Source organism: Anguilla anguilla, chromosome 7 (genome assembly GCF_013347855.1).
Source record: "Anguilla anguilla isolate fAngAng1 chromosome 7, fAngAng1.pri, whole genome shotgun sequence".
Taxonomy (NCBI): domain Eukaryota; kingdom Metazoa; phylum Chordata; class Actinopteri; order Anguilliformes; family Anguillidae; genus Anguilla; species Anguilla anguilla.
Genome location: NC_049207.1, coordinates 30320652 through 30347937, shown reverse-complemented (window position 1 = coordinate 30347937; position 27286 = coordinate 30320652). Strand labels below are relative to the sequence as shown.

General features: G+C 41.7%; 1 protein-coding gene across 2 annotated transcripts in view; it reads left to right on the top strand.

The window, feature by feature from the left end:
• The window catches only part of LOC118231108 (beta-crystallin B1-like), a 59072-nt gene extending 32021 nt beyond the window's left edge, over positions 1-27051 (top strand). The window contains exons 1-6 of one of the 2 annotated variants that reach the window (XM_035424596.1): positions 20534-20755; positions 21208-21312; positions 22294-22412; positions 25187-25319; positions 25492-25634; positions 26420-27051. In XM_035424596.1, the coding sequence (XP_035280487.1) occupies positions 20624-20755; positions 21208-21312; positions 22294-22412; positions 25187-25319; positions 25492-25634; positions 26420-26591 (804 nt within the window). In that variant the 5' untranslated portion in view covers positions 20534-20623 and the 3' untranslated portion in view covers positions 26592-27051. Of the gene's footprint in view, positions 1-20533; positions 20756-21207; positions 21313-22293; positions 22413-25186; positions 25320-25491; positions 25635-26419 lie in introns of those variants that run through there. The other variant, XM_035424597.1, reaches the window with a different exon arrangement.
• Positions 27052-27286: the final 235 nt, after the last annotated feature.

Here is a 27286-nt window from a genome sequence, read left to right as displayed (position 1 = left end):
TTTATTGTGAGTTTTGACCACCCAGGCCTTTAGAAATGCTTTTGTAGCCTTTTAGAATTATAATTCTATAAGGTCCTGTGAAAATGATCTTGTTTCAAAGCATGGTTCACACAAACAGATGCTTCTTGAGCAAAGCAGACTCTGAAAGTAACCAAACATTGCATTACATTACATTTATTTAGCAGACGCTTTTATCCAAAGCGACATTTTCCTTTTATAGGTCAGACGGAGTCCACCCAAACAGGCAGGGTAGCCGAATGCTAGCGGCTAACTTGCAGCACGCTGTACAGTCCTCTCCACGTGACTGACTGTTTACCTCTCCTACACACACCCCCGAACTCCCCTCTTCTTCTCAGGTTTTATCCCAGCCCACTGTTTCCAGTACTAGCACCCCCTATCTGTTAGGAGTGCAATTTTTTCCTTCGTCCTCAGTGGCCTTTCCCTTTCCTTCTCCTCCGGTCTGTACCACTGGCTCTCCCTACTCTCGTATCCTTAAACTTAATGTTCAACAGTATATCTCTCCTCCCATCATTCCTACCCGAATCTCTGTTAGATATCCCACTCATTATCCAATCCGTGCTGTTACTGTTTCCAATTTAATTACAATTCCCCTTCAGCTTCCTATCACCAGCTCTGTTCCCATTCTATTTAATCCAACTACCTTTAGAAACAGAAAAGGATTAGGAATTATTCACTTAAATATTAGAAGTTTACTTCAGAAATTAGATCATGTAAATATACTAGTCATGCAGACTGACCTGGATATACTGGTTTTAAGTGAAACTTGGCTTAAAAATAGCATCAGTGACTCAGATGTAGCTCTATTGGGTTACAACTTATACAGAGTGGATAGAACTGGTAGGGGAGGAGGGGTGAGTATATATGTTAAAACAGGTTTCTCTGTAACAATCTTAAAAGCTGTCACAATTCCAAGAAATTTTGAATTCCTTGCATTGAAGGTTCAACTGGGGCCTAACTCAGTAATTGTGGTTGGGGTCTATAGACCCCCATCTGCTGAGTTAGGCTCCATTGATGCAATAGCGGATCTACTGTCCCATTATTCCAATGCTGAATTGATTGTTATGGGTGATTTTAACTTGAACTGGCTGAATGTTACTTCCAATCATTTCAAGGAGGTTAGTGCTGGCCTTAACTTATTCCAACTAATAACAGAACCCACTAGGCCAAATCTGAAAGACAGCTCAAAATCTACCCTAATTGACCTTATTTTTTCTAATAGGGTTGATAATATCACTGCCTGTGGTGTCTTTGAGCTTGGAATCAGTGATCATTGCCCTGTTGGCTGCATTAGAAGTACTCGGCTAATGAAAACAAAATCTCACAAGGTTATGAGGAGAAATCTAAGACATTTTAATGAGCAAGCCTTTTTATCTGACGTTTCCCATAGTAACATACAATACACATCTGAGATTACTGATGTCGACTTGGCTCTGGATTTCTTCACAAAGACTCTTCTTTCTGTCATTGACAGACATGCTCCACTGAAAAAACTTAGGATTAAAGATAGAGTCACCCCCTGGTTTTCACCTGAGCTAGCAGCTTTACTCAAAGAAAGGAATAGAGCCTGGTCTCTTGCCAGACACTCCGGTGACCCTTCACATTGGGCAGCTTTCAGGCAAATCAGGAATAGATTCACATCTTCGGTAAGAGTAGCCAAATCCAAATATTACCTAGATCTAATTACCTGCTCCTATGCTAACCCGGCTAAATTCTGGAAGGCAGTGAACTCCATCAAAAACAGACCCACTACTTCCCTACCTTCACACATTGATTCTGGTGACTGTTTGATCTCTGATCTTAATGAGGTTTGCCTAGCTTTCAACAAGCACTTTGCTGAGGCTGGGCATTTATTCGAAAAGGAATATACAGCACCCCCTCTTATTAGTGATGATTGTGTATATACTATGAACCAGGCCTTTCAGTTTTCCTTTCAGCCCTTCTCTGCTAGTGTTGTTTTTGAGACCTTGCAAACCATTGATCCCAGGAGCGCTACTGGAGAGGATAAATTAGATCCCTTTTTTCTAAAAATGGCTGCTCCATTCATTGCAGAGCAGTTATCACACATATTCAATCTTTCTATTTCAACAGGAATATTCCCTAGTATCTGGAAATTGGCACATGTATTTCCACTGCACAAAGGAGGTGATAGAAATAATCTAAACAATTATAGACCAATCTCCAAATTACCATGCCTAGCTAAAATTCTGGAATCTCTGGCAAATAATCAACTCAAAGTATTTCTTTCTAGTCATTCAGTTCTAAGCCCACATCAATCCGGATTTAGAGCCAAGCATAGCACTATCTCAGCTGTTACGCTAGTTACAAACAATATTATGTCTGCTCTAGACAGTAAGAAACACTGTGCTGCCCTGTTTGTAGATCTGTCTAAAGCTTTCGACACAGTCGATCACGCTTTGCTTTTACAGAAGCTGTGCAGCATTGGTTTAGATGGTAAAGCTTGTGATTGGTTTCATAATTACTTGTATGGGAGATTTCAGTGTGTGAAGTCTGGGAGCACCCAGTCTGGGCTCCTGCCTGTGTCGAAGGGGGTTCCGCAGGGATCAGTTCTGGGCCCTATCCTTTTCACCATTTACATTAATAATATTGTTTCCCCACTAAATGATTGTCAAGTCCATCTATACGCAGACGATACTATTGTATATTGTATTGCTGATTCTGCTCAGCTTGCCATTGAGAAACTGCAGCTTGCTTTTAATGCCCTTCAGGAGGCTCTTGTTAAGCTTAAGCTGGTTCTTAATGCAAGCAAAACAAAATTCATGTTGTTTACTAGGGCCAGAAGCACTGATTATGATAGCATATTTATATCCACTGCAAATAGTTCTAAAATTGAGAGAGTTTCTGAATATAAATATCTTGGCATCTGGCTTGATGAGAAATTCTCATTTAAATTCCATATAGATAATCTTGTCAGCAAACTGAGACAAAAAATTGGCTTCCTTTATAGAAACAGATCTTGCTTCCCTATGATCAGTAGAAAAAGAATTGTTGAAGCAGTTTTCCTTTCAGTATTAGACTATGGTGACATTATTTATAGAATTGCTGCTCCTTCTTCCCTTAAGCGCTTGGACACAGTCTATCACTCTGCCCTCAGATTTATTACTGGCGATAGTTATGGTACCCACCACTGTGTCCTCTATGCCAAGGTGGGTCTGTCTTCTCTGGCAGTGAGGCGTGATAAACACTGGTTTTTGTTTATCTTTAAGGCCATTGTCGGAATGCTTCCACCTTATATTACAAGGTTGTTAGAGTGGCGCTCTGGACCCTATCAAACCCGATCAAATGGCTTGCTTATGCTTAAGGTCCCTCGGGCTCGATCAGAAATTGGGAAGTCAGCATTCCATTTTAGTGCCCCATCCTCCTGGAATGAGCTCCAACAATTGCTGAAAATCAGCTCTCTACCTACTTATGGGCAGTTTAGATCGCTGGTTTTGAACATTCCTGTCTCTGAGTGCATCTGTTTTTGATCGTATCTGTGCTGATTTTATTTATTTTATTATTTTATTTTATTTTTATTTTTTATCATATTTTACTGTATTTTATTACTGTTATTTTATTATTTACTATGTTAGTTGCTGTTGCTTTATTCTATGATCTTTTATTACACCTATTGTGTTTTAATTGTGTTTGTAATCTCGGCTACATTGAAAATGAGGGCCTGGCCCTCAATTGTACCTCCGAGAATTTAAATAAAGGTTCTGACTGACATACAAAAGTGCATATGATCATTGGACAACTACAAAACACAAGTTCCATAAGGTACAATACTCATTTCGTACAGCTATTTCTAGCCAAGAACACAGTTCAGTTCACGCAGTGAACACTATTCTGACCTAACTTAGTTTTTAGTTTAGTTTAGTTTATTTGACAAAATTAAAACTCATGTATCGAAAGACTTGCATGTGAAGAAATTGTCAAGGATAACACGAAAAAGTCCTGGACTTATTTCCATCGTGGTCTTTGATGTTCCATTAGCCATGCCAAACTAGAGAGACGAACAAGCTACAATATTAGGACAAATACAAATTACAAAAAGTGCTGGAATGGGATGTCCTGAACACTGTATAGGTTTTACATGTTTGATTTGTTAATAGTAGTGCAGCCTACTATAAAACAGGAAGTAGTGTTCATTTAGTGTCAGTATTGCAATGTGGCAGCCATGTGATAGTGTCTTCACAATCCTGTTCCATCCATTGTTACAGGACTTGTTAGATGCATTGTCTGTAAGTGGATTTGTTAATTAGTAATATATCGATGTAGAAACAGCATATTTCAAGAGTTAATGGTGAATTGTTTATTTTATTGGTTGATGACATATGGTTGCAGCTAAGCTAACATACTTAAGCTAGTTTCCTAACCTAAGCTAATATCCTATGCTAATTTTATACTTACCTGTTAGCATACTTACCTTTATTTACTGTGATACTTTGTGCTTGCTGTATAATACTTACCTTGTCATATCTGTAATTTCAACATGTAATTTTGTGTTTGTTATAGTTTTACAAAAAAGAACTATTCAAGTAAACTTCAGAAACAAAATCCTGGTTCTCCTGGAGTTATTTGAGTAGACGTTTAAGCTGACTGGATAGCTAGACACAGGGAGCTCTAGTGAGGCCAGTACAGTAAAACGACAGCAACACAACAAGTTGTACACATCGGAGAGCATCCACGTGGAACATCACTCATCCCAACGTCAGACAGCCATCAAGCCACACTTCATCTCATCATGGCAGAGGGCCACAGCAGTTCCAACAGTGTCAGAGAGCAAGTAGAAAACAAGAACAAAGAAGAAAATTAGAATCTTCTATCTCTACATACCCGTTAAAATAGGTCATCTACCAGTTCTAGGGTCGTGAGAGCATGGGCAAAAACTGAAGCAGCCCAAGCCAGGGCAGCCTATGCTCAACGGGAGATAGAGTTAAAGATTGAACAAGCCCGCCTTCAAGCTACCCTTGAGGCCCTTCAGGTATAAAAAGATAGAGATGCTGCTCAGGCTGAAGCGGAAATGTTGGAAGCCGGTTTGATTGAATCTGATCTAGGGTCTGCAGTCAAAACTCCAATTCCACTCTCACCTCAAAAATGCCTACAGCACACTGAGGATTATGTAAGGGATCAAGTCCATGTGAATTCAACACCCCAGTCTATTGTGGAAGATATGGACAGAGCAAATCCGTCACTTCACATACCCAACATTACAGGCTAAGGGGAAGCTGGACATCCTAGTGATGGTTATGGAGCCCTTCCCATCAAACCCGAAGAGCATGTGATCAACCACGCAGGAAAAAGGCCTTACACTCATCAGCAATCTCCCACTCATCTGCATGGGACCTTCAGCAGAAAACCATATCAGTCAGAGTATGACAGAATCCCTACCACTCATGACCTCGCCAAGTGTCTAGCTCGCAACCAGCTTGTGATAACAGGCCTAACCACCTTCGATGATAAGCCAGAAAACCTGGAAAGCATCCTTCCAGAACACTATCACTGGATTAGACCTGACTGCAGGAGAACAGCTTGACCTTCTCAGTAAATGGCTTGGCAGAGGGTCTTCGGAGCAGGTTCGCAGGATAAAGGCAGCCAACATCAGAAACCCACCAGCTGGACTTATGATGGCTTGGGAGAGGCTGGAAGAGACATATTCAACTTGGAGACCTGTTGCTGGAGCTTGAGGCAGCAAAGCTGGACGGCTACCTACCTAGACTATCATACTTAGACACCTCCAGGGGGGTCCATCCCATTGCAGAGAAGTTGCCATACAATCTCCAGGAAAAGTGGATGTCATTCGGGTCAAAATACAAGCATGACCACAATGTCAGCTTTCCTCCTTTCTCTGTGTTTGTTGAATTTGTGCGCATAGAAGCTAAGGCACATACAGATCCCAGCTTCAACATCCTCGCTTCTCAAGCACCATCAGACAGAAGAGAGAGGTCAGACAGATACAACAGAACATCTGTATCTGTCCATAAGACAACTGTGTCCCCACCTGGGAAATCTGGAGGTGAGAAGAAATCAGTGGATCACAGCAAGCTCTGCCCTATCCACGAGAAGCCCTATTCGCAGAAGTGCAGAGGCTTCAGGGAGAAGACCCTTGAAGAATGCAAGCAATTCCTCAAAGATCACTCCATATGCTTCAGATGCTGCTTGTCCACCGACCATTTTACAAAAGAGTGCAAGGTTGTAGTACAATGCAGAGAATGCCAGAGTGACCGTTACCTATCAGCCCTCCATCCAGGCCCTGCACCATGGTAGTCCAAGTCTTCCCCTCCCTCTTCAGAGCATGGCGGGGAGGAAGACAAGGCAACCAATCAGGATGTTACCTCTAGGTGCACCAAGGTATGTGGAGAAGGAGTCAGTGCAAGAGCATGCTCGAAGATATGTCTTGTCAGTGTTTACCCAGAGGGGCACCGTGATAAATCTAAGAGAATCTATGCTATACTCGATGAGCAGAGCAACAGATCTCTGGCTAGATCAGAGTTCTTCAATGTCTTCAACATCCAAGGTGGTGAATTTCCATACATGCTGAGTCAGTCGACTAGAAGATCAGTCTTCCCCTACCTACACTCCTTGAGTGTAACCAGTTCCTGAACAACCGGTCAGAGATACTGACTCCTGATGCAGCTCATTATCACAGTCACCTGAGGAAGATCGCGGACGAGATACCACCTATGGATCCTTGAGTGGACATACTTCTGTTGCTTGGCAGAGACATCCTGAGAGTACATAAAGTCAGGAAACAAATCAGTGGGCCTCACAATGCCCCATTCGCCCAGAAGTTAGCCCTTGGATGGGTCGTCTGTCTAAGGGGGGCTCACAAGCCATCTGAGGTGAGCGCTCTCAAGACTACCATCTTGGAGAATGGTCGTCTAAGCTACCTTCATCTGTGCAGCAGTCAAGTGCAGGTCAAGGAAGGATTTGGTCACATCTCTCAGTACCAAGCTTCTCCAGTGATTTCCTCAGACAGTTCACTGTTAACGCCAGATGAGAAAAACCTGGGTCAGTCCATCTTCCCTCGCACTTCCAGTGATCACAAACTCCCCCCCTCCATGGATGACATGAGGTTTCTCTACATCATGGACAGCGAGGTCCATCAAGACAATTCCAACAGCTGGGTTGCACCTTTGCCCTTTAAGACACCCAGGCCAAGGCTACCAAACAACAGAGACTGTGCTTACAATCGTTTCATCTCACTCCGTTGCACCCTAGAGAAGCATCCCCAGATGAAGGCACACTTCCTGGAATTCATGGAGAAGATCTTCAACAAAAAGCATGCAGAGATAGCTCCTCCATTACATGAGGGCCAAGAATCCTGGTATCTCCCTTCTTTTGGAGTCTACCATCCGAAGAAACTGGAGCAGATCCATTACATTACATTACAGGCATTTGGCAGACGCTCTTATCCAGAGCGACGTACAACAAAGTGTATAACCATAACCAGAAACAAGTATGACGAAAACCCAAGAGAGAAGTACCGGTCCAAGTGCAGGGAACAACCGCATAGTTCAACTTGGACCCTGAAGGTTAAACTGATTAACACTAACACAACGAGAACGGCAACAACGCAGTCTATGGAAAAAATACAAGCAGTAGTTAAGACAGTTAATGCACCTAAGTCACCTACGAAACAGCTGCCTAGATACAACCCTAAGCTTACAGACATTTACAGGGGGGTAGGGAGGGATGGGGAGAGGTGCAGCCTGAAGAGGTGAGTCTTCAGTCGTCGCTTGAAATGGGTCAGTGTCTCAGCTGTTCTGACCTCCACTGGGAGGTCATTCCTCCATCATGGGGCCAGAACAGACAGGAGACGTGTTCTGGAAGTGCAGGTGCGAAGAGGGGGAGGTGCCAGGCGTCCTGAGGTAGCAGAACGGAGGGATCTGGCTGGCATGTAGGGTTTGAATATCATGTGGAGGTATGCTGAGGCTGATCCCTTGACTGCCTGGTATGCTAGGACCAATGTTTTAAATTTGATGCGAGCTATAACAGGCAGCCAGTGGAGGGTAGTGAGCAGGGGAGTGACATGGGAGTGTCTGGGGAGGTTGAAGACCAGACGAGCTGCAGCATTCTGAATGAGTTGCAGGGATCTGGTGGCAGATGCCGGTAGTCCAGCCAGAAGAGAGTTGCAGTAGTCCAGGCGGGACAGAACCATTGCTTGGACCAGGAGCTGGGTTGAGTAGGTGGTGAGAAAGGGGCGGATTCTCCGGATGTTATACAGGAAAAATCTGCATGCCCGGCTTACTGCTGCGATGTTCTTGGAGCGGGACAGCCTGTTGTCCATCACCACTCCGAGATTCTTGGCACAGGGTGATGATGTCACTAAGGTGTCCCCTAGGGAAATGGAAAAGTCGAGGAGGGGAGAGGATAGAGCAGGAATAAAGATTAGCTCCGTCTTTCCCGGGTTGAGCTTCAGGTGGTGATTGTCCATCCAGCTCTGGATGTCCCTCAGGCAAGCGGAGATGCGGGCAGGGACCTGTGTGTCCGATGGGGAGAAGGAGAGAAAGAGTTGTGTGTCGTCGGCATAGGAGTGATAGGACAAGCTATGGGCAGAGATTACAGGGCCAAGGGATCTGGTGTATAAGGAAAAGAGAAGGGGACCGAGGACTGAGCCCTGGGGAACTCCGGTGGCGAGGGGACGGGGTGGTGATACCTTACCCGCCCAGGCAACCTGGAAGGAACGGTCAGAGAGGTAAGACTCAATCCAGTCAAGGACTGTGCCGCAGATCCCTGTTGCTGCCAGGGAGGACAGGAGGATAGAGTGCTCCACAGTGTCAAATGCAGCGGAGAGGTCTAGAAGAATCAGGACGGAGCAGAGGGAGGCTGCTCCTGCGGCATGGAGTGACTCACTGACCGAGAGGAGTGCAGTTGAGTGGCCAGGCCTGAAGCCAGACTGGTGGGGGTCAAGCAGGTTGTTCTGAGAGATCCATGTCATCTTCAACTCCAGTGCGGCGTATCAGGGGGTCTCACTCAATGATGTGCTGCTCAGAGACCCTTACATGGACAACACCCTCATAGGGGTGCTCATGAGGTTCAGAAAGGAACCTGTGGCTATCACTGCTGATATCCAGCACGTTTCACTGCTTTGTGATGAAAGAAGAACACAGAGACTTTCTTCGGTTCCTGTGGTATCGGAACAACAACCTCGACAGTGACATTGTGCACTACAGAATGCGTGTCCATGTCTTCGGGAACAGCCCTTCCCCAGCTGTTGCCATCTACGATCTAAGGAGAGCAGCCAGGGAAGAAGAAGAAGACTTCGGCAGCGATGTGAGAAGGTTCATCGAGTGAGAGTTCTATGACAACAACGCGGTGAAGTCTTTTCCCACCGAAGAAGAGGCTATCAGTGTCCTCAGGCGAGCTCAAGAAATGATTGCTGTCTCAAACCTTAGGTTGCATAAAGTGGCCTCCAACAGACAAGCAGTCATAGATACCTTCAGCCTTGAAGACCGGGCCAAAGATATGTAAGATCGGAACATCTTCACCGATGATCTTCCCCTGCAATGGAGTCTGGGAGTGTACTGGAACATAACAGCAGATGTGTTTATGTTCCAAGTTGCTGCTGAGCAGAAACCCTTCACCCGACGAGTTCTGTCCATGGTGAATAGCATTTACGACTCTCTCGGCTTCCTTACGCCAGCAACAATACAGGGAAGGCTATTCCTAAGACAACTCTCCATGCAAGCTGAAGATTGGGACTCACCCCTCCCAGAAGACATGAAAGCAGAGTGGGACAGATGGAGAGACTTGCTCCAGGACCTCCAAGAGCTCAAAATACCAAGAGCCTACACATCCTTCTCAACTACTAATGCTCAGCTCAGGGAGCTCTGCCTCTTCGCGGATGCATCAGTGAAGACAATTGCAGTCATGACCTATTTGAAGGTGATGGTCATGTAGGATTCGGCTTTGTCTTTTGTGACGTCCCTCCCTCTCTGTCTACCAGTGCTTGCTCCCTGTTCTGGTTTTCTCTTGCAGGTGCCTGGTGGGCGGAGTTGGGAGGGCCATCAGTGTTAACCTGGAGCACCTGGGCATGGTGCTCTCAGGGCTTAAGAACACCCCTGCTCCAAACAGATCGAACTCACTCTCTCCCTATGCACATTTGTTTGCCGTTTGTCTTTGGTTTTTCCATCCAACACCTCCGCACTACACCTTACACACACCCACTCACCTACACAACTGATCTTTACAGACAGACACACTATTGTAACATTGTTAATCCTGTTCATTTGTCCTTATTTACAAGAAATCACGTTTTGTTTAATGTTATCCTCGTGTATCCCTCACTTTTGTCTGTCCTCTGCGCTGGGTCGTGACCCTTTAGAAAGGCTAAGCTGGCGCCACAACCAGACCTCTCTATCCCTTGATTAGAGCTGTGCGCGGCAGTGCTGGCAATCAAGACAGCAGAGATGATAGTGGAGGAAATGGATCTTATGTTTGACAGCATTAAGTACTACACAGACAGTAAGGTGGTACTTTGCTACATCCATAATCGATCCAAGAGTTCTACATCTATGTGAACAACAGCGTTCAACGTATTCGCCAGTCCTCAGCTCTTGAACAGTGGCAGTACGTTTTCACCAATCTTAACCCAGCAGATCATGGGTCTAGATCCGTACCAGCATCCCTTCTCGGCAGTACGACATGGCTCACAGGACCAGCCTTTCTTCAGAAACTGTCCTCACTTGCACCAGAACCTCAGGAGACTTATGATCTTGTTGACCCTATCTCTGATTCTGAGATACGCCCACAACTGACTGCTAACATCACTTATGTCTCTAAGGACATTCTGAGCACCACACGCTTTGAGCGCTTCTACAACTTTAACACTCTCATCAAGGCAGTAGCATACTTAGTCCACATTACTCGTTCCTTCTCTCAGGCTAGGCAAGGAGACAACTGCTATGGGTGGCACATCTGTCGCAAGAGCCTGTCAGAAGAAGAGTTGGAGAAAGCTAAGCTACTGGTCATCAAGAGTAGAGCGCGACCGATATATCGGTTTGGCCGATATATCGGCCATTATTTGACTTTTTTGACGACATCGGGATCGGCAGTTATGCAGCCGATGTGTCCCGATTTTAAAATAAGTATAATAAACAAAAAAAACATTGATTATTTATCTGTACTTGTCTGTTTGAACGTTGTAATTGCTATTTACTAGAATTATCTAGTAGAGGGAGCTCTAATACAAGTGTGAACTGCAGCAGCTGACGCGCTACTTCTATAATAAGACGTTTGTCACTCGTGCCTCATCCAATATTCTCCACTGCAAGACTTGTTTGCACAGATTCGATTGCCGCAATAAAGGTATGTATATTTAGTGAAAGTTTTTAATCAAATGCGTTTATATGACCACTATGTTTATCAATCCTCATTATCAAGCGAGCGAGCTAGCTAACATATTTGATTCACTTTAGCAAGCTAGCTGGCTAGCAAGCCTTTATGAAGTGGCAGTGAGCACATAAGCAGCTAGGATCTACATTTCCAGAGGACATCGCTGTATTCTCAAATAAATAACCAGACAAAATAAAATGGTGATTGAATGCATCACACATTTGTTTTTTTATCTGAGATAATGATATTAGCTACTATATGATGCTGTGTCAATAGCCAACGCGTTATTGCAAGCGAGTGTGTCATCCAGTCACGCGTCATCGTAGCAAGCTAACAAGACAGTAAAAACGCAGATAAAACACTTCTAACGTGGATCATTTTAAGCCATGTTATCTAGCTTTGTCGTGATAACATGAGAGAAGGATTGCTGTTGGAGAAGTGAATCAACCAACAGTTAGCGCGGGTAACCTGCACGAAAGCGCATTGTAGTTTTTTTCACGTATTTCATCCAGTCAATTTAATTTCATCTAACGTTACACTTGATTCACTCATTATCTCCACTAGATAATGTCTTACTCTTTGAGATCATGTAGTAGAAATAAAATAAGAAAATATAATTCATTTAACTTACTGAGAATATATAATAAGAAATAATGAGGCTGTGCCAATAGCTAATGCGTTATTGCAAGCGAGTGTCATCTAGTCACGGGTCAGAGCGCATAGTAGTTATTTTCACCACCAAATTCTTATGGACAGGGAGGCTCGCTAGATAAAGTATTACTCTTTGAGATCATGTAGTAGGAATAAAATAAGAAATATAATAATTTACTGAGAATTGATACTAAGAAATAATAATAACTAATTAATAACAACAACAACAATAATTATAATATTCATAAAAATACGTTTGAAACTGGAAAACTGATTTTTTTAAATTAATTTTTTATAGATGGCTGGAAAAGAAAGGAGTAAAAGCAAGGTGTGGAGTTATTTTGATTTCACACACTTAAAGATGGTGTTAATATATATATTTAGCCTAATTTAATATGCCAGATTTTTGGGTCCGATGCCGATCCCGATTTTGGAGAGTCCTAGCCCACCGATTACCGATGTTTTGACCGATATTTTGTCAAAAAGTGTAACATTTTCAAATCAATTTGAAAAACTTATATTTTATTAAAGTTTCTATAAGCAAACAAATAAAAATAAACACAAAGAACTTTTTAGATAGAAAAAGTAAAAGATGATATTAAATTAAATATATATATATTAACACCATCTTTAAGTGTGTGAAATCAAAATAACTCCACACCTTGCTTTTACTCCTTTCTTTTCCAGCCATCTATAAAAAATTAATTTTAAAAAATCAGTTTTCCAGTTTCAAACATGTATTTTTATGAATATTATTATTATTGTTGTTGTTGTTATTAATTTGTTATTATTATTTCTTAGTATCTATTCTCAGTACATTAATTATATTTTCTTATTTTATTCCTACTACATGATCTCAAAGAGTAAGACTATCTAGCGAGCTTCCCTGTCCGCTTCCCTGTCCATAAGAATTAGGCGGTGAAAATAACTACAATGCGCTCTGACGCGTGACTAGATGACACACTCGCTCGCAATAACGCATTAGCTATTGACACAGCCTCATTATTTCTTGTTATATATTCTCAGTAAGTTAAATGAATTATATTTTCTTATTTTATTTCTACTACATGATCTCAAAGAGTAAGACATTATCTAGCGGAGCTAAAGAGTGAATCAAGTGTAACGTTAGATGAAATTAAATTGACTGGATGAAATACGTGAAGAAAACTACAATGCGCTTTCGTGCAGGTTACCCGCGCTAACTGTTGGTTGATTCACTTCTCCAACAGCAATCCTTCTCTCATGTTATCATGACAAAGCTAGATAACATGGCTTAAAATGATCCATGTTAGAAGTGTTTTATCTGCGTTTTTACTGTCTGGTTAGCTTGCTATGATGACGCGTGACTAGATGACACACTCGCTTGCAATCACGCGTTGGCTATTTACACAGCATCATATAGTAGCTAATATCATTATCTCAGATAAAAAAACAAATGTGTGATACATTCAATCACCATTTTATTTTGGCTGGTTATTTATTTGAGAATACAGCGATGTCCTCTGGAAATGTAGATCCTACGCTGCTTATGTGCTCACTGCCACTTCATAAAGGCTTGCTAGCCAGCTAGTTTGCTAAAGTGAACCAAATATGTTAGCTAGCTCGCTCGCTTGATAATGAGGATTGATATACATAGTGGTCGTATAAACGCATTTAATTAAAAACTTTCACTAAATATACATGCCTTTATTGCGGCAATCAAATCTGTGCAGATAAGTCTTGCAGTGGAGAATATTGGATGAGGCACGAGTGACAAACGTCTTATTAGAGAAGTAGCGCATCAGCTGCTGCAGCTCACACTTGTATTAGAGCTTCCTCTACTGGATAATTCTAGTAAATAGCAATTACAACATTCGAACAGACAAGTACAGATAAATAATCATTGTTTTTTTTGTTTATTATACTTATTTAAAAATCGGGACACATCGGCGGCATAACTGCCGATCCCGATGTCGTCAAAAAAGTCAAATAATGGCCGATATATCGGCCATATCGATATATCGGTCGGGCTCTAGTATAGATGTCTTCAGGCTTTGGGAGGTGGACTCCCACCGCACCAGAGGAGGGCACGCCAACAGGAAGAGGTGGGCGGTACTGTTCTCATGCATGTGCACACGAGCTGTGCATATTGAAGTGATCAAAACCCTGAGTGCCAGCAGCTTCATCAATGTGCTCAGAAGGTTTTCCGCTGTCAGGGGGCCAGCAAAACAACTACACTCAGATTGCAGCACGAACTTTGTGGGTGCGTGCCATGAGCTGGAAATGGATGGATCTCACTCTGACCCACAGAGTGTGGAGAAGTATCTGCAAGAGCAGAAATGCACCTGGGTATTTAGCCCACCCCATTCATCCCATATGGGCAGCGTATGGGAGTGAATGATTGGCATTGCTCGTCACATCCTGGACTGCATGCTTCTTGAAGGGAAGTCACGCCTAACTCATGAAGTCCTGACGACCCTCATGCCTGAGGTCAGTGCCATTATGAATGCAAGGCCTCTCATTCCCATGTCTTCTGACCCAGAATCACCTGTCATCCTCACTCCCATGATGCTCCTGACCCAGAAAACTGGAGCACCTCCACCTCCGCCTAATGACTTCGGGAAAGGAGAGCTTCTCAAGGAAAAATGGAAGCGAGTCCAGAGCTTGGCAGAAATCTTTTGGAGCAGGTGGCGCCGAGAGTACTTGAGCACCCTGCAGAGCAGGCACAAATGGATAGACAAGAGGCCTAACCTCAAGCAAGGGGACGTGGTCCTAATAAAAGATGCTCAAGCAAAAAGAAACGACTGGCCCATAGCTGTCATCACAAAGACGCTTCCAAGCCAGGATGGATTGGTGAGGAACACCATAACCTGGACAAGCAGCTGGGTGGAGTGCGTAGTCAGGTATGCTGATGTTGTACAGAAGGAATCTGCAGGACCGTGATGTTGCCTTGATGTGCTCCTCGAGGTCCAGCTGGTCATCCAGGACCACCCCCAGGGTCTTTGCAGAGTGAGAGGCAGTCACTGTGGTGCCATCAACCGTGATTGAGAGCTCACGTAGTAGGGAGGTCTTGTATCGGAAGAACAACAGCTCAGTTGTGACTGGCCATCCAGGTGATGTCAGCCAGGCAGTAAGGTATTTTATCATCAACCTGTGAGGCAGAGGGTGGGAAACAGAACCAATAGATTTGGTGTATATGGAAAACAGCAGATGACCCAGTACAGATCCCTGTGGTACTCCTGTAACAAAGGGATGAGGAACAGAGGCAGACCCCATCCAGGTGACCTGGTAGGACCTATCTGCAAGATAGGAAGCGAACCAAGACAGGGCGGTCCCAGAAATTCCCATCTCAGCCAAGGTGGAGAGGAGTATTTCGTGGTTGACCGTGTTGAATGCTGCAGACAGGTAAAGGAGGATCAGGACAGAGGAGAGGCATGGCTGAGCACCTCCAGTCTCATCACATGATTGAAACACCTGACTCTAATTAGCTTTTGGAAGTCATTAGCCTAGGTTCACATTCTTTTTCCAACCTAGACTGTAAATGTTTAAGTGATGCATTCAAAATTGACAAGAAGAATTACAATTATTTGTTTGTTATTAGTTTAAGCAGATTGTGTTAGTCTATTAGTGTACCTTAGATGAAGATCAGACCACATTTAATGAGTAATTAATGCAGCAATCCAGGTAATTTCCAGAGAATTCACAAACTTTTTCTTGCAACTATATCATATCTCACCGTGATGTACATATACAGTCAACTGTCTCACTGCCAGGCTGCTGGTGATCTTTGTCCTCACACTCTTCTTCCTACAGAAAACCTGTTTCTGTCTGTATCTCTCTCACTGACTGTGGGGAGTTGATAAAGCCACTGGATATAGGGATGCCTTAAGAAAACGCTGGACCACGTTGACTATTGTTTTGGTTTGCTGTATGAAAATGCAACCCGAAGGTCTTGGCCCGTTACAGCCATTGCAGTTCACCCCTGACCTCCACAGCACTGAGGGGGTGATACTGGAGGGTGGATGTAGGGCTGAAACAAGGTGTAGCTGACTAAACAATGGGTTGTGCCTGTATATGACAGAAAGAAAAACTGAGAAATACAGGAGGTTGGGGGTGGGGGGTGTTGACTGAGTACTGCTGCAAGTGCTCTGAATGTATTAAGAGTTTGTATGTGTGTGCAGGGGTTAAATTGCGGGTGCACGCGGGAGGACGGCATCCACCAACCTTTGGTAAATAAATAAATAAATAATTTTGACGGGCAGTTTTACAAATAACTATGATAATCCAGTCCATTATTCGTATGCTCCAGTCCATGTGTTCCCTCTAGTCAGTTACTCGCTCAACCAATCAAAAATCCGAAGAAATCCGAAGAAAAAAAACATCTCAGGAGGAACAGTTGTTTATATAGACAGGCACAGAAAGAAAAATATTGTTAATTGTCTTGATTGTTTGGAAGCGGACGCGGTAGGTAATTTCATTAAGATGTAATTTCATCTATTCAACATTTTAAATAATAATAATAATAATAATAAATGTATTTTATATAGCTTTTCATGAACTCAAAGACGCTTTACAATAAGTGGTACATACATATATACATACATACAATGAAACATACAATTCAGAGAAAAAAAAAAAGAGAGATGAATAAACAGCCTCCACGAACGCTGGCTATTATTAACGGCAACTTTGATTGCTTGAGCAAAATCAGCAGGTTGCTGGTCAGCAGCTAAGCTAGGATTGAATACTTTCCACATACATAACGTTTTTATTCATTAATCATTGATCTCAACCTGTTTTCATTAGTAATTTTCCTTCATTATCAAGCGTGCCAACGATCAGACTAATCAAATGGCAAGTGGCCTAACACACCTCGTTTCATTCTGTGTTAGGGTAAATCATAAATTCAATGTATCCGTTAAAAATCACCAAGTAGTCTACACTTAACAAACAAGATACACCAGTCTGTTATCTACCATGTTAGCTTTCAGAATAACCAGCAAAAAACAAAACCTGCACTTCAATTTTGTTTACAATCTACGCATTGCAGATATTTGCCATGAATACGAGTGCGGAGAAAGAAGTGCATGTATCCGCAAATAATGTTGATTAAAAATGTGCACAATTTCATACTGCAAATGAAAATAAATGTAGGCTATAAGGCCTATCTGCTACTTGCTAAAACTGCCTATTTGGGGAGAGCTGGCTATATATGATAGTATTGAGCAGCCTGTTTTGTGGATTAATCGTATTGATACTCAAGGAAAATCAGGAAGATTCCGCTACGCTTAGTGATTAAAATTGATTTTTCTGAATCGCATTTATCAGCGCACAACCCCTAGTGGTGGGCACGCCGGCGTGCCTAGATTACTAAACTCAAACATTCGGTGCTACTGCAACCAAAGTGTGAGATGAAAACAGAAACGCGTTGTTTCAGTTTCATTAGTAGACGATACATGACAACTATGCCGAAAACGGAGTTTCGCAGCCCCACCATTGTCGCTCCGGTCGTTCATTTAACACGCACCCCCTCCCTGCAGTCTCATCTAAAAAACACACCCCACCCTTGACATAATGGACAATATTGTCTATCTTGGCATTCATAAAAATATTCTTTCACCACTAAAAAACTCGTATTCCGTCATAGCAACAAGATAAACCCGACAATAGCCCTAAGATATGCCTATACAGCAGTGAAAACGCTGCTCACTGAATAACGAAATAAACGAGAAAAAGTTTTTAAAAATGATACCATGTCATTCTACAGTCAATATCTGGGACTAAATATTGAATAAATATAAAACCTTACTGTTGGTTTTACGTGTAGAGATGTCCCTTTTGAGACTGCGTGGTCATATATTGTCTTGGACAATCCGTTTGGGAAATATACGCGCATCTGTGACGCCTGGGTATCTTCCAAAATAGCTGTGCGTAACACCACACCTGTTTACGGCGTCGTCGCCCTTTTTAGTACAGTCTGACTTGATTGACAATTCATTTATTCAGTAGGCGAGAGTATAAGCTTTCTAACGATGTATAACATGTCTAATTCTGCTTTTGGAATAGCGTTTTATAGGTCAGCATAACAGAAAATATTATTAGCATCGCATTCACTTACGCATTCACTCTGTTAGCAGACAAATATGATGCACCTAACGAAACGTGTTCAAGGATATTTCGTAATTTCTTGGAAAATACTATTATTATTGAGGACTTCTGAACATAGCTAAGCCATATGTTTGCTGATAGACCTAGCTGACATCGTTTTCTGGAGCAAAACAGAAGTGAATAGAACAATATCATTGATACTGTCTCTGTCTCCATCTACTGAACATAGAGGAGATTTCATCATTGCTATGTAAGTATTACCGCTCAAAATATTTCGATTATATACGTTATTTTTGAAATTGAGTATCTTTAAATAGGTTAGTGGTGTTATATAATGTAAATATTTCACACTGTAATGTAAGCGTTAGATGGAAGTGTAATAGTTTTTGTGAAGCATGCAACAGTGATGACGTCAGAGCTGGAACATTGCCAAAACGTGGAGGACGGGTGAAAATTGTTTTCATGTTGTCTCATCCCCATACAAGAAAACATACGAGAGTACAGAGTATAGAAATACACACGGGTTAATTATTACACATTTAGGTACTGTACCGCATTGTGTGACAATATTTTTGCATTATTTTTTTAATCTGATAGCAATGTTTCATCTTAAACCCTCATAAGGGGATCATTTATATGCTTTATAATGGACAAAAAGCATTTTATTCAATTTTGGAGAGATTTTGGATATGTTTCTGGACACCTAGCTATTTTAGACCACTGTACTGACTGAAAGCTTGTAATTCCCATTTGAAAATTATGCAACAGTGATTTTGTAAAAACAGTTGATTTGTAGTGAAATATGTGGATATGTTATGATTTACAGCAATGCATAATTTAGACATTTTGGATAGATTTGGAGATGCTGGGTACACTGCTTAGTTTTTGCTTCATACATCTATAGTAGTTCTACATATCCACCCTTAGATTTTATGAACTTGTGGTCAAGAAGTTTTTGACCTAGCACATGTATAGTTTAATCTCCTGTATATATGCAATCTCTCAGTATTTCATTGCAAACTTAAAAAGTGCAAATTTATTTTTTCGTTTTTTTTTGTCAAAACAATTGCATTTGTGGCACTTTATTTCTTCCAAAATTATGAATATAAACTAATCTGCGTTAGTATTGTAAATTGTACAAATGTCTTGCTTCTTCTAAGCCATTTTTCAAGTCTTTGTGGTGTTCACATCTGGAGTTATAAAGCTTTAAATAGGGTACCCCCTAAATGGGCAAGGATTGGCAAGATTTGGCTTGTGCTTTAAGAGGTTAATCTCCCTATCACAATGCGAAGAAGCTGTGTGTCCCTTTCCAATTGATTAGTCAGATCGTTTGCATGCTTGTTAATCACTGAAAATTAATGAAAACAGTTTGAGATCAATGATTAGTTTAAAGGAAAGTTTTGCGCCACACCAATTTTCAGCTCACCAGTCGCCGCTTATTTTATTTCAAATCGACAGTTTAAGAAAGATGGATAAAGGGGGAAGAAAGAGAGGACAAAAGAGGCCAATAACCGATTATTTTCGTGGGTAAAAAACATTCTCAGCATTAATGACACTCAATAAACTTGAAATATTTTATGTAAAGGCTTGCATCAATAGTATACATTCTTTTTAAAACATTGTTTTCCTTAATTACAATTATGTGCACAATACATTAAAGATACAACTATTTTGAGCTGAGACATTCATTGATTTGTACCTTTTTTCACCCACCTCCCACCAGATCTCAGGGTCCACCCACCTCCCAAATACCAATTTAACCCCTGTGTGTGTGTACATGTGTGTGTGTGAGTGCGCTTGTGTGTGTGTGCATGCATTTGAGTCTGCAGCACACAAGGAAAGTAAATCAATAAAATTGATTGAAACAAAAAAATGCCACAAAAGCAATTAATTCAATGTGTATACACTGGACTAAATATGAATATTAATCAATCGTAACACTTTGATCCTGGATGAAAAAAAGCCTTTGGGCAAACTGCCGAGTAGCAGTTTAACTGCTATTTTGGTATCCGTTGGATCCAGGTTCAGAAAGTAAAAGTCTTCCCTGGTATTTTTTTCCTTTTTTTCTCCCAATCACCTGGATTTGGTAATTCACACAATTCTTCAGCCAGGTGGTGGATCTAATTAGTGGTTGAGTTTATGGGTGGAAGAAATACATTGTAGGACTTTTACTTTCTCACCCCTGGACTTTCCACCTATGTGTCCTGTTCTCTCTCTCTCTCTCTCTCTCTCCCTCCCTCCCTCTCTCTCTCTCTGGAGATGGGCTTTTTATATGCCTGACTTAAGTTTAAGAGGCTGGGGTGCCCCTTAAATTTAGTTTAAGGATGTAAGTATTGGCAGGAATTGGAGATGGTTTCCTTTTTTGATGTCTTTTTTGTTTTCTGTTTTGATTTTATATTTTGTGTCTGTGTGTTGTGTTGTTTTTGTTCTAGAGGCTGGCAGCTGTCTTTTTTCTGTAAAATAAAGGAGAATCAAATCCCTCCCTCTCTTTGGCTTTGATGATGGGGAGGTTTCTATTCTTTGGCGAATGTGTGGTCAGCAGGTTTGTTTTCCTGCAATAATCCCCCCATGGAGGGCGCCAGGGTATAAGAGGGCCGGCAGTGTGCTGGGAAACACACACTCGCACAGAGACAGAGAGTTCACTCCCACACACACAGAGGTAAGGGAGTGGTGCACAGACACACCAGGGGAGAGAGCGATGTGTCAATGTAATGATTCTGGATGAGTGACTGACAGGACAGAGACTGATACAACAACAGTGCGCTCATAACATACCGAGAGCAAACTCATGGCGCACTTATAAATCTGAAATTTTATAACTTAAGATTTTTTTATTATTTTATAATAACAGCAGCACATTCTGCTATGATACACATGAATGTAGTATAATGCCACACTATTACGCTATCCATAGTGTAGATCTCTGCATCTTTAACTGTCTCACAGATGCTTCTACCCTGTCCTCTCAACTTTTCATTTTTTACATCCCTCCATCTCCTCCCACTCCATGCTATCTCCCTTTTCATCCTCCTTTATTTTTCTTTTCATTTTCATTATGTGTATTCAACTGACAAAATGCAGACACTTTATTTAGCCCTTTTTTCCCACCAGAGCATCATGTCTTCCAGTGGAGAGAAGTCCTCTAAAGCTCCTTCCCAGACTGATGGGAAGACTGCTCAGAGCAAGAAGTCAGAGATGGGCATGATGTCATACAAGGTAAAAACATGGCGTCATGATCACATATTCCACCAGCACACTGGGGCTGCGGTGATTCAATTAAATCCAGTTCATAAAATTAATTGAAGATTCAATTTATGAAATTTTAAAAAATATTCTGTGGTGGGATTGAAAAATGAACTGAATCTCTGTTAATTTCCTGAACTGAGCAAGTAGATACTAAATTGACTCCAACCCAGTAAATTAAATTCTTTATTTTTACTGACTAACTGAGCCACAGAGTCTGCTAGATTTTCTTTTCAACTTAAAAACAGCAAATGCATCAGACGGAAAGGACAAGATGAGGTGGGTTTACTGAGTATATCGCTGTTTACTTGATTGATAAAGTGTTGAATCACTTGCAAGCCCTCCCCAGGAGCAGGGTCGGAAATCACTGAAATAGGGCGACACGTTGGTGCCCCCAGACATACTGACCCTGCATTAGCTGCAGGTTTCTGCTCCAAAATGATAGGGTTGATATTTGTTTTGGGACTAGCTGAATCCAGATTAGTGCGTAGGCTGGTGTCTTCATAGACCTGCTATACAACTGCTATATCATGCAAACTGCCAATATAAGTAAGCTTATTAGGTGACTACTAGCCATTCAAAATTTGGCTATAAAGCTTACATTTGAAATGACTTGAAAACAATTTACATGTACATGTAATTTAACAACAATATAAATACATATGAAATATATTGTACATATGCATGCCTATATATCCGCATGCACAAGGTATTTAAATATGCAATATATTATATATGCCATGCAATATCTTGCACAGATATTGCAAGGCATTTAAAATGAAAAGCAATCATTTATTCTTAAACTGAACTGAGATTTCTCGAGGTAATTTTCATAGAGAAGAGCTCTGGACCTGCTGGGTTCAGAACTTAAAAAAAAGTGCAGCAGCTTTCAAATAGCAGATACATGCACTGTGCTTATTTGACCCTCCTTTCCTTCCTACTCCTGTCCCTCAGATGTGCGTCTTCGATCAGGAGAACTTCCAGGGCAGGTGCATAGAAATCAGCACAGAGTGCATGAATGTGTGTGACATGGGAATGGAAAAGGTTCGCTCTCTGCGTGTTGAATGTGGCCCGTAAGTCTCCCTTCCACACCTCACGCTCTCACACCCTTACCCACTCACACTCTTACCCTCACACCCTCACCCTTGGACAGATTCCTTCCTGTCATCCCTCTGCTCCAATGATACAGTGTCCTTAATTATGATAATTATGCTCCAAGGATTTTTAAAAAATGATTTTTTTTCAGCTGCTATTATACACACTGCATTGGTTCATTTTGCAGCTGAGTAGAAGTATGGTGATTCCAAGTGTGGAACAGGAGAGTATCCCCTTATTTTCTCATTTATTATTATCAGGATTACCACTTATTTTAGAGGTAGATAATGTTTACCCTAGATGCCTTATAGATAGGGCTACCAGTTAGCCCCCCCCCTTCTGTCCTTGCTTGGAACTTCAGTCCTCCACCAGCTAGAGGTAGCGACAGCCTCTTTGTCAACCACTTTTGAAACAATTGCCCCATTTGCACCACCTCATTAATCGACATTGATAAGTAATTGCCACTAATTAAGCACAGGCGATAATTGACAGTGACATTTACAAGTGACACTCACACTTTAAATTTGGTTCAATTACTTACAACTGTGAACCTGCTACAATACATTGAAATGTTTTACAGGGGCATGTTATGTTTTGTTAGAAGCAGCAAATGAGTGCAGTTTTATAACATTCAACTTGCACATAAAATTAAACAAAAATAATAAATTAATGCTTTGACTAATTAACTAATCAAGGTCTTCAATCAAGACCTTGAATGGAATAAGGTGTCTTATTGCTGTGCTAACACAAAATCCTGATTTATATAGATGCATTTTTCTTTTTACTGCAGTGAAATTATATCCTGGTCCTGCAGAGCCATGGATCTGCTGGTTAATTTTAAGAACAGTGACCGATTCAAACCCAAGAAACCAAGTGGCCTGAATTGTGTAATCAACTGCTTTAACTAATCAATTGCTGTGCTACTCAAGTGCTGAGTAACAAGAAAAGCCAGCAGAGTCTCCAAGACCAGGAGTGGGGACCACGGGCTCAAAGACATGCTTTTTCCTTCCACGTTCACTTTCCTTACTGATTTTCCCGATATTAGATCGACTAGTTGTTTTTAAAATTGTCTCAGTTGGAAACTCAATTCTATAGCCGCGTTTCCACCCAAAGTGTAAAGTAGTATGTAAAGTACCCGGAACTTTTAGTCCCAGGAGCTACTTTTGAAGGAACTAAAAGGTTCCTTCAGCCCACTGTTGTCTGCGTTTCCACAGCGGTCTAAAGTCCCGCGACGATTAGGCAAATTAGTCCGCTGATGTATGAAAAAGCGACGTCGTCGTCGGTCCATCTGTCCTATGATTTCTTCTGTAATTCCATACTGCCACCGAAGTACGTTATTTTCCAATAACGGGACAGCCTGGAGGGGTTTATTCCAATTATACAACGGGTTACCAATAATGACTATAGATGGTTACTTTAGTAGGCTATTTATTGATTTTTATCGACTTAATCACCTGAAATTGAAATGTTTTTCCGCGGCAGTTTGTGCATATTACTTTACCGTTGTCAAGCAAAACTCTCGTTGGTAGTTCGACTTGGACCGTTGTTATGCAACAAACAGGATATAACAGACCAATATACAGATTGTAACTGTATTATATATCCTCTCAAACACATTCATTATGTTTTATGCGAACATTCACTTTCATGTCTTGACATCCGAGGCGACAGAATGCATGTACATTCCACAAATAACTGGTAACAACATAGCAGAAAACATGCACACGTCGTAAACAATTGGCTGTTTAATTGATTAATTCAGCTGGCATCATCATTTCCATATAATCGCAAAATGACAAGAATAAATAGAATGAAAACTCGGACTTGCGTGAAAATTTAAATTAATATTTCAGTGGTACAGCCACCGTTTGCTTTCATCTTTTAAAGTTACTGCTAGCGGAGGAGCTAAATACTTGAAGCGTGCCCTCCAGATGCAAACCATGCACCATAAATAAAAGTGTCCGTATGTCTAGTCTTCCTGGTCTTTTTGTGGAATTGAAGAATCGCAGAGTAAAATTGTGGCAGTTTGAAAAAGCAAAAGTGAGGATTACTAGAATTAACCGGTTATTTTATCCTGACAAAAAGTGCGGAAGGTGATTTCTTCCAGTTTTCTTTTACTGTATCCCCAACGTAAATTACGCAGAACTACTGCATACCTCACATAACTGTGTCAAGCGTTTTAAGTCAATTATAACGGGCTAACAAAGAAAATCTGGATGAAAATATTCAGCAACCGAACTAAATCGTTTGAATGTTTTGGTGCGTAATATGCTGCCCCAGCACGAATGCTTAATATTTTATAAAACAGACTTAATGCTAAAGCAAGAAAAGAACAGAAGAGCACACAAAATAATCCTCAATCTTAATTTCTCATCTGTAGACATTGGCAAGCTATAACCAAAAGTAGGCTACTGCGCCGCATAAAATAATGTCTGAATTCAAGTTATTTGCGGCTGCAGATTTTTAAAAATGGCGGTTGAAATAAAATGCTGCGAGTACTCGACCAATCAGAAATGTTCAGCGCTTGTGTCCCACCCCAAAAGTTCCAGTACTTTTCGAAAGTACTACCGCCCGAGCAGGGAATTTTTTGGGGGTAAAATAAAGTCCCCGGAACTTAATTTAGACCCTGGTTCATGCGGTGGAAACACATTGAGTTCCTTAAAAGGTTCCTAGTTCCTGGGGAAAGTTCCTGCGGTGGAAACGTGGCTTATGATGTGTGTTTGATGTAGTGACATGTCTCTCTGTGTGCTAGCTTTGTGGGTTATGAACAGATGAACTTCTGTGGTGAAATGTACATCCTGGAGAAGGGAGAGTACCCCAGATGGGATTCCTGGAGCAACTGCTACAGGAACGACTTCCTGCTGTCCTTCAGGCCTGTCAGAATGGTACTTTAGCCTACTAATTAATTACGCAAACAAGTAAGCAATAAAACAGTGATTTAATTGGCTATTTAAAATGAATGATTGGTCAATTAAATGACTGACTAATTAATTACTTATTTCATTATTTATCTATTATCTTTACTCAGTCAACTCGCTTTCCCTGTCCCCCTGCCAGGACCCTGAGAAGCACAAGATCTGTCTGTACGAGGTTGGAGAGTTCAAGGGCCGCAAGATGGAGATCATGGACGATGACGTTCCCAGTCTGTTCTCCTACGGCTTCACCGACAGAGTGGGCAGCATCATTGTGAGCTGTGGAACGTGAGTGTCACCATGCAAGTGGGGGGCATTCTCTGAGCTGCAAAATTATCTGCTTCCGGAATATTCCAGCAGCTCTGAGGAACTGCTGCATGGCAAGACCAGCATAAGCAGACTGCTGCCTGAGAGAAGCTCAGCGCACTTTTCAGCAAAACTACCACCGATATGTTGTCCTAACCTGGTAGATTCACATTACCCATTTTGGACCGGAGAGGGTCATTGAGCCAGTTGAACGAAATCTGGTAGTTAAATTGTCAAAGAGAAACTGTATACAATTTGCTCAATTAGCCCAGTTTTTTTCTGGTGCCAACATTTGGCTGCAGTTTTGAGGGAGAGCACATCAAAATGTCAGTGTCAATTCAGCTCTTTAACGCAGTTCATATAGAGTCCAAAAGGGATCAAATGTGGTCCATTAGAAAATAATACACCATTTCCTTGTCGATTAACACTAAACATTTTACTGGAAGTGTGAATATTTTGTCTGCATGCGTGATGTGGTGTAGTCCTTGCCTCCTTTGCATTACCCTACTTTAATTTGGCACATGCTCTTATCAGTAGTGACTTACAATCTAAGAGTACATAAGTGCACCTACCTTGTGAGTTACTCAAGCAACAGTTCCACACCCGTCAAACATCATTCTCAGAGCAGTGAGTGTGAGCATCACTAAAGAACTAAATGTTACTATGCTAACAAATAATCATAATATTTGTGAACTGTATGAATACATAAAGATATCCATAACAAGCTCCAATTTTGTATTTTTGCCCCACTTTCTCTCTGTCTCCAGGTGGGTGGGGTACCAGTACCCTGGTTACCGTGGCAGCCAGTACCTGCTGGAGAAGGGTGACTACAGGCACTTCAATGAGTACGGCGCCCGCTGCCCGCAGTTCCAGTCTGTCAGGCGCATCCGAGACATGCAGTGGCACCAGCACGGGTGCTACACCATGGCCAGCAAGTGAGGAGGAGGAGGCTGAGGAAGAGGAAGGAGGAGGGAGGAAGGAGAGGAGAGGGAGGAGATTCATCTGAGATGATGTTACATCCCGGCCCAGAGAGGCAGGAGAGGGTAGAAAGATGTGGTTGCTTTTATTATTTTATGGGGTAGCCCTATCCCCTCTCTCTCTCTTTCTCCCTTGCTCTCTTTCTCTTAACTCTACTCTTTCTATTCCTTTACTCCCTACCTTTTTTCCCTCTCTCTTCTTTTTTGTCCTGCAAATTGTTTTTTTCACCTGCTGTCCAATGCAGGAACACCAATGGGAAATAAAAAAAAGAAGGGGAGAAATATCTAGTTGTTTTCACTGGTGATTCTCAGGTCAGGATCTGCCATGGTTCAGTGGAAGCACACCCTCCATTTAAGCCATTTTAAATCAGTTCATTCTGGCTCACTGACCACTTTTCAATAAACAAAAATATTTGACCTAATTTCCTCATGTCTGGTGTACTGATTTAGAAAAAAAAAACAACTTTCAACTCTTAGTGCCTTTAAAAAAATGCTTGTGATATTATATTGAACACTGTAAATGTCAGCCCTGCTCCTTCTGAAGCATGTTCCCCTAAGCTTAATGACATCCACTATGAGAGTATAAAATTAGAGATTGAGCAGGGAAAACTAGATTCTGGGTTGGGGGGTCAATTCAGGTCATTTAAGACATGCCTT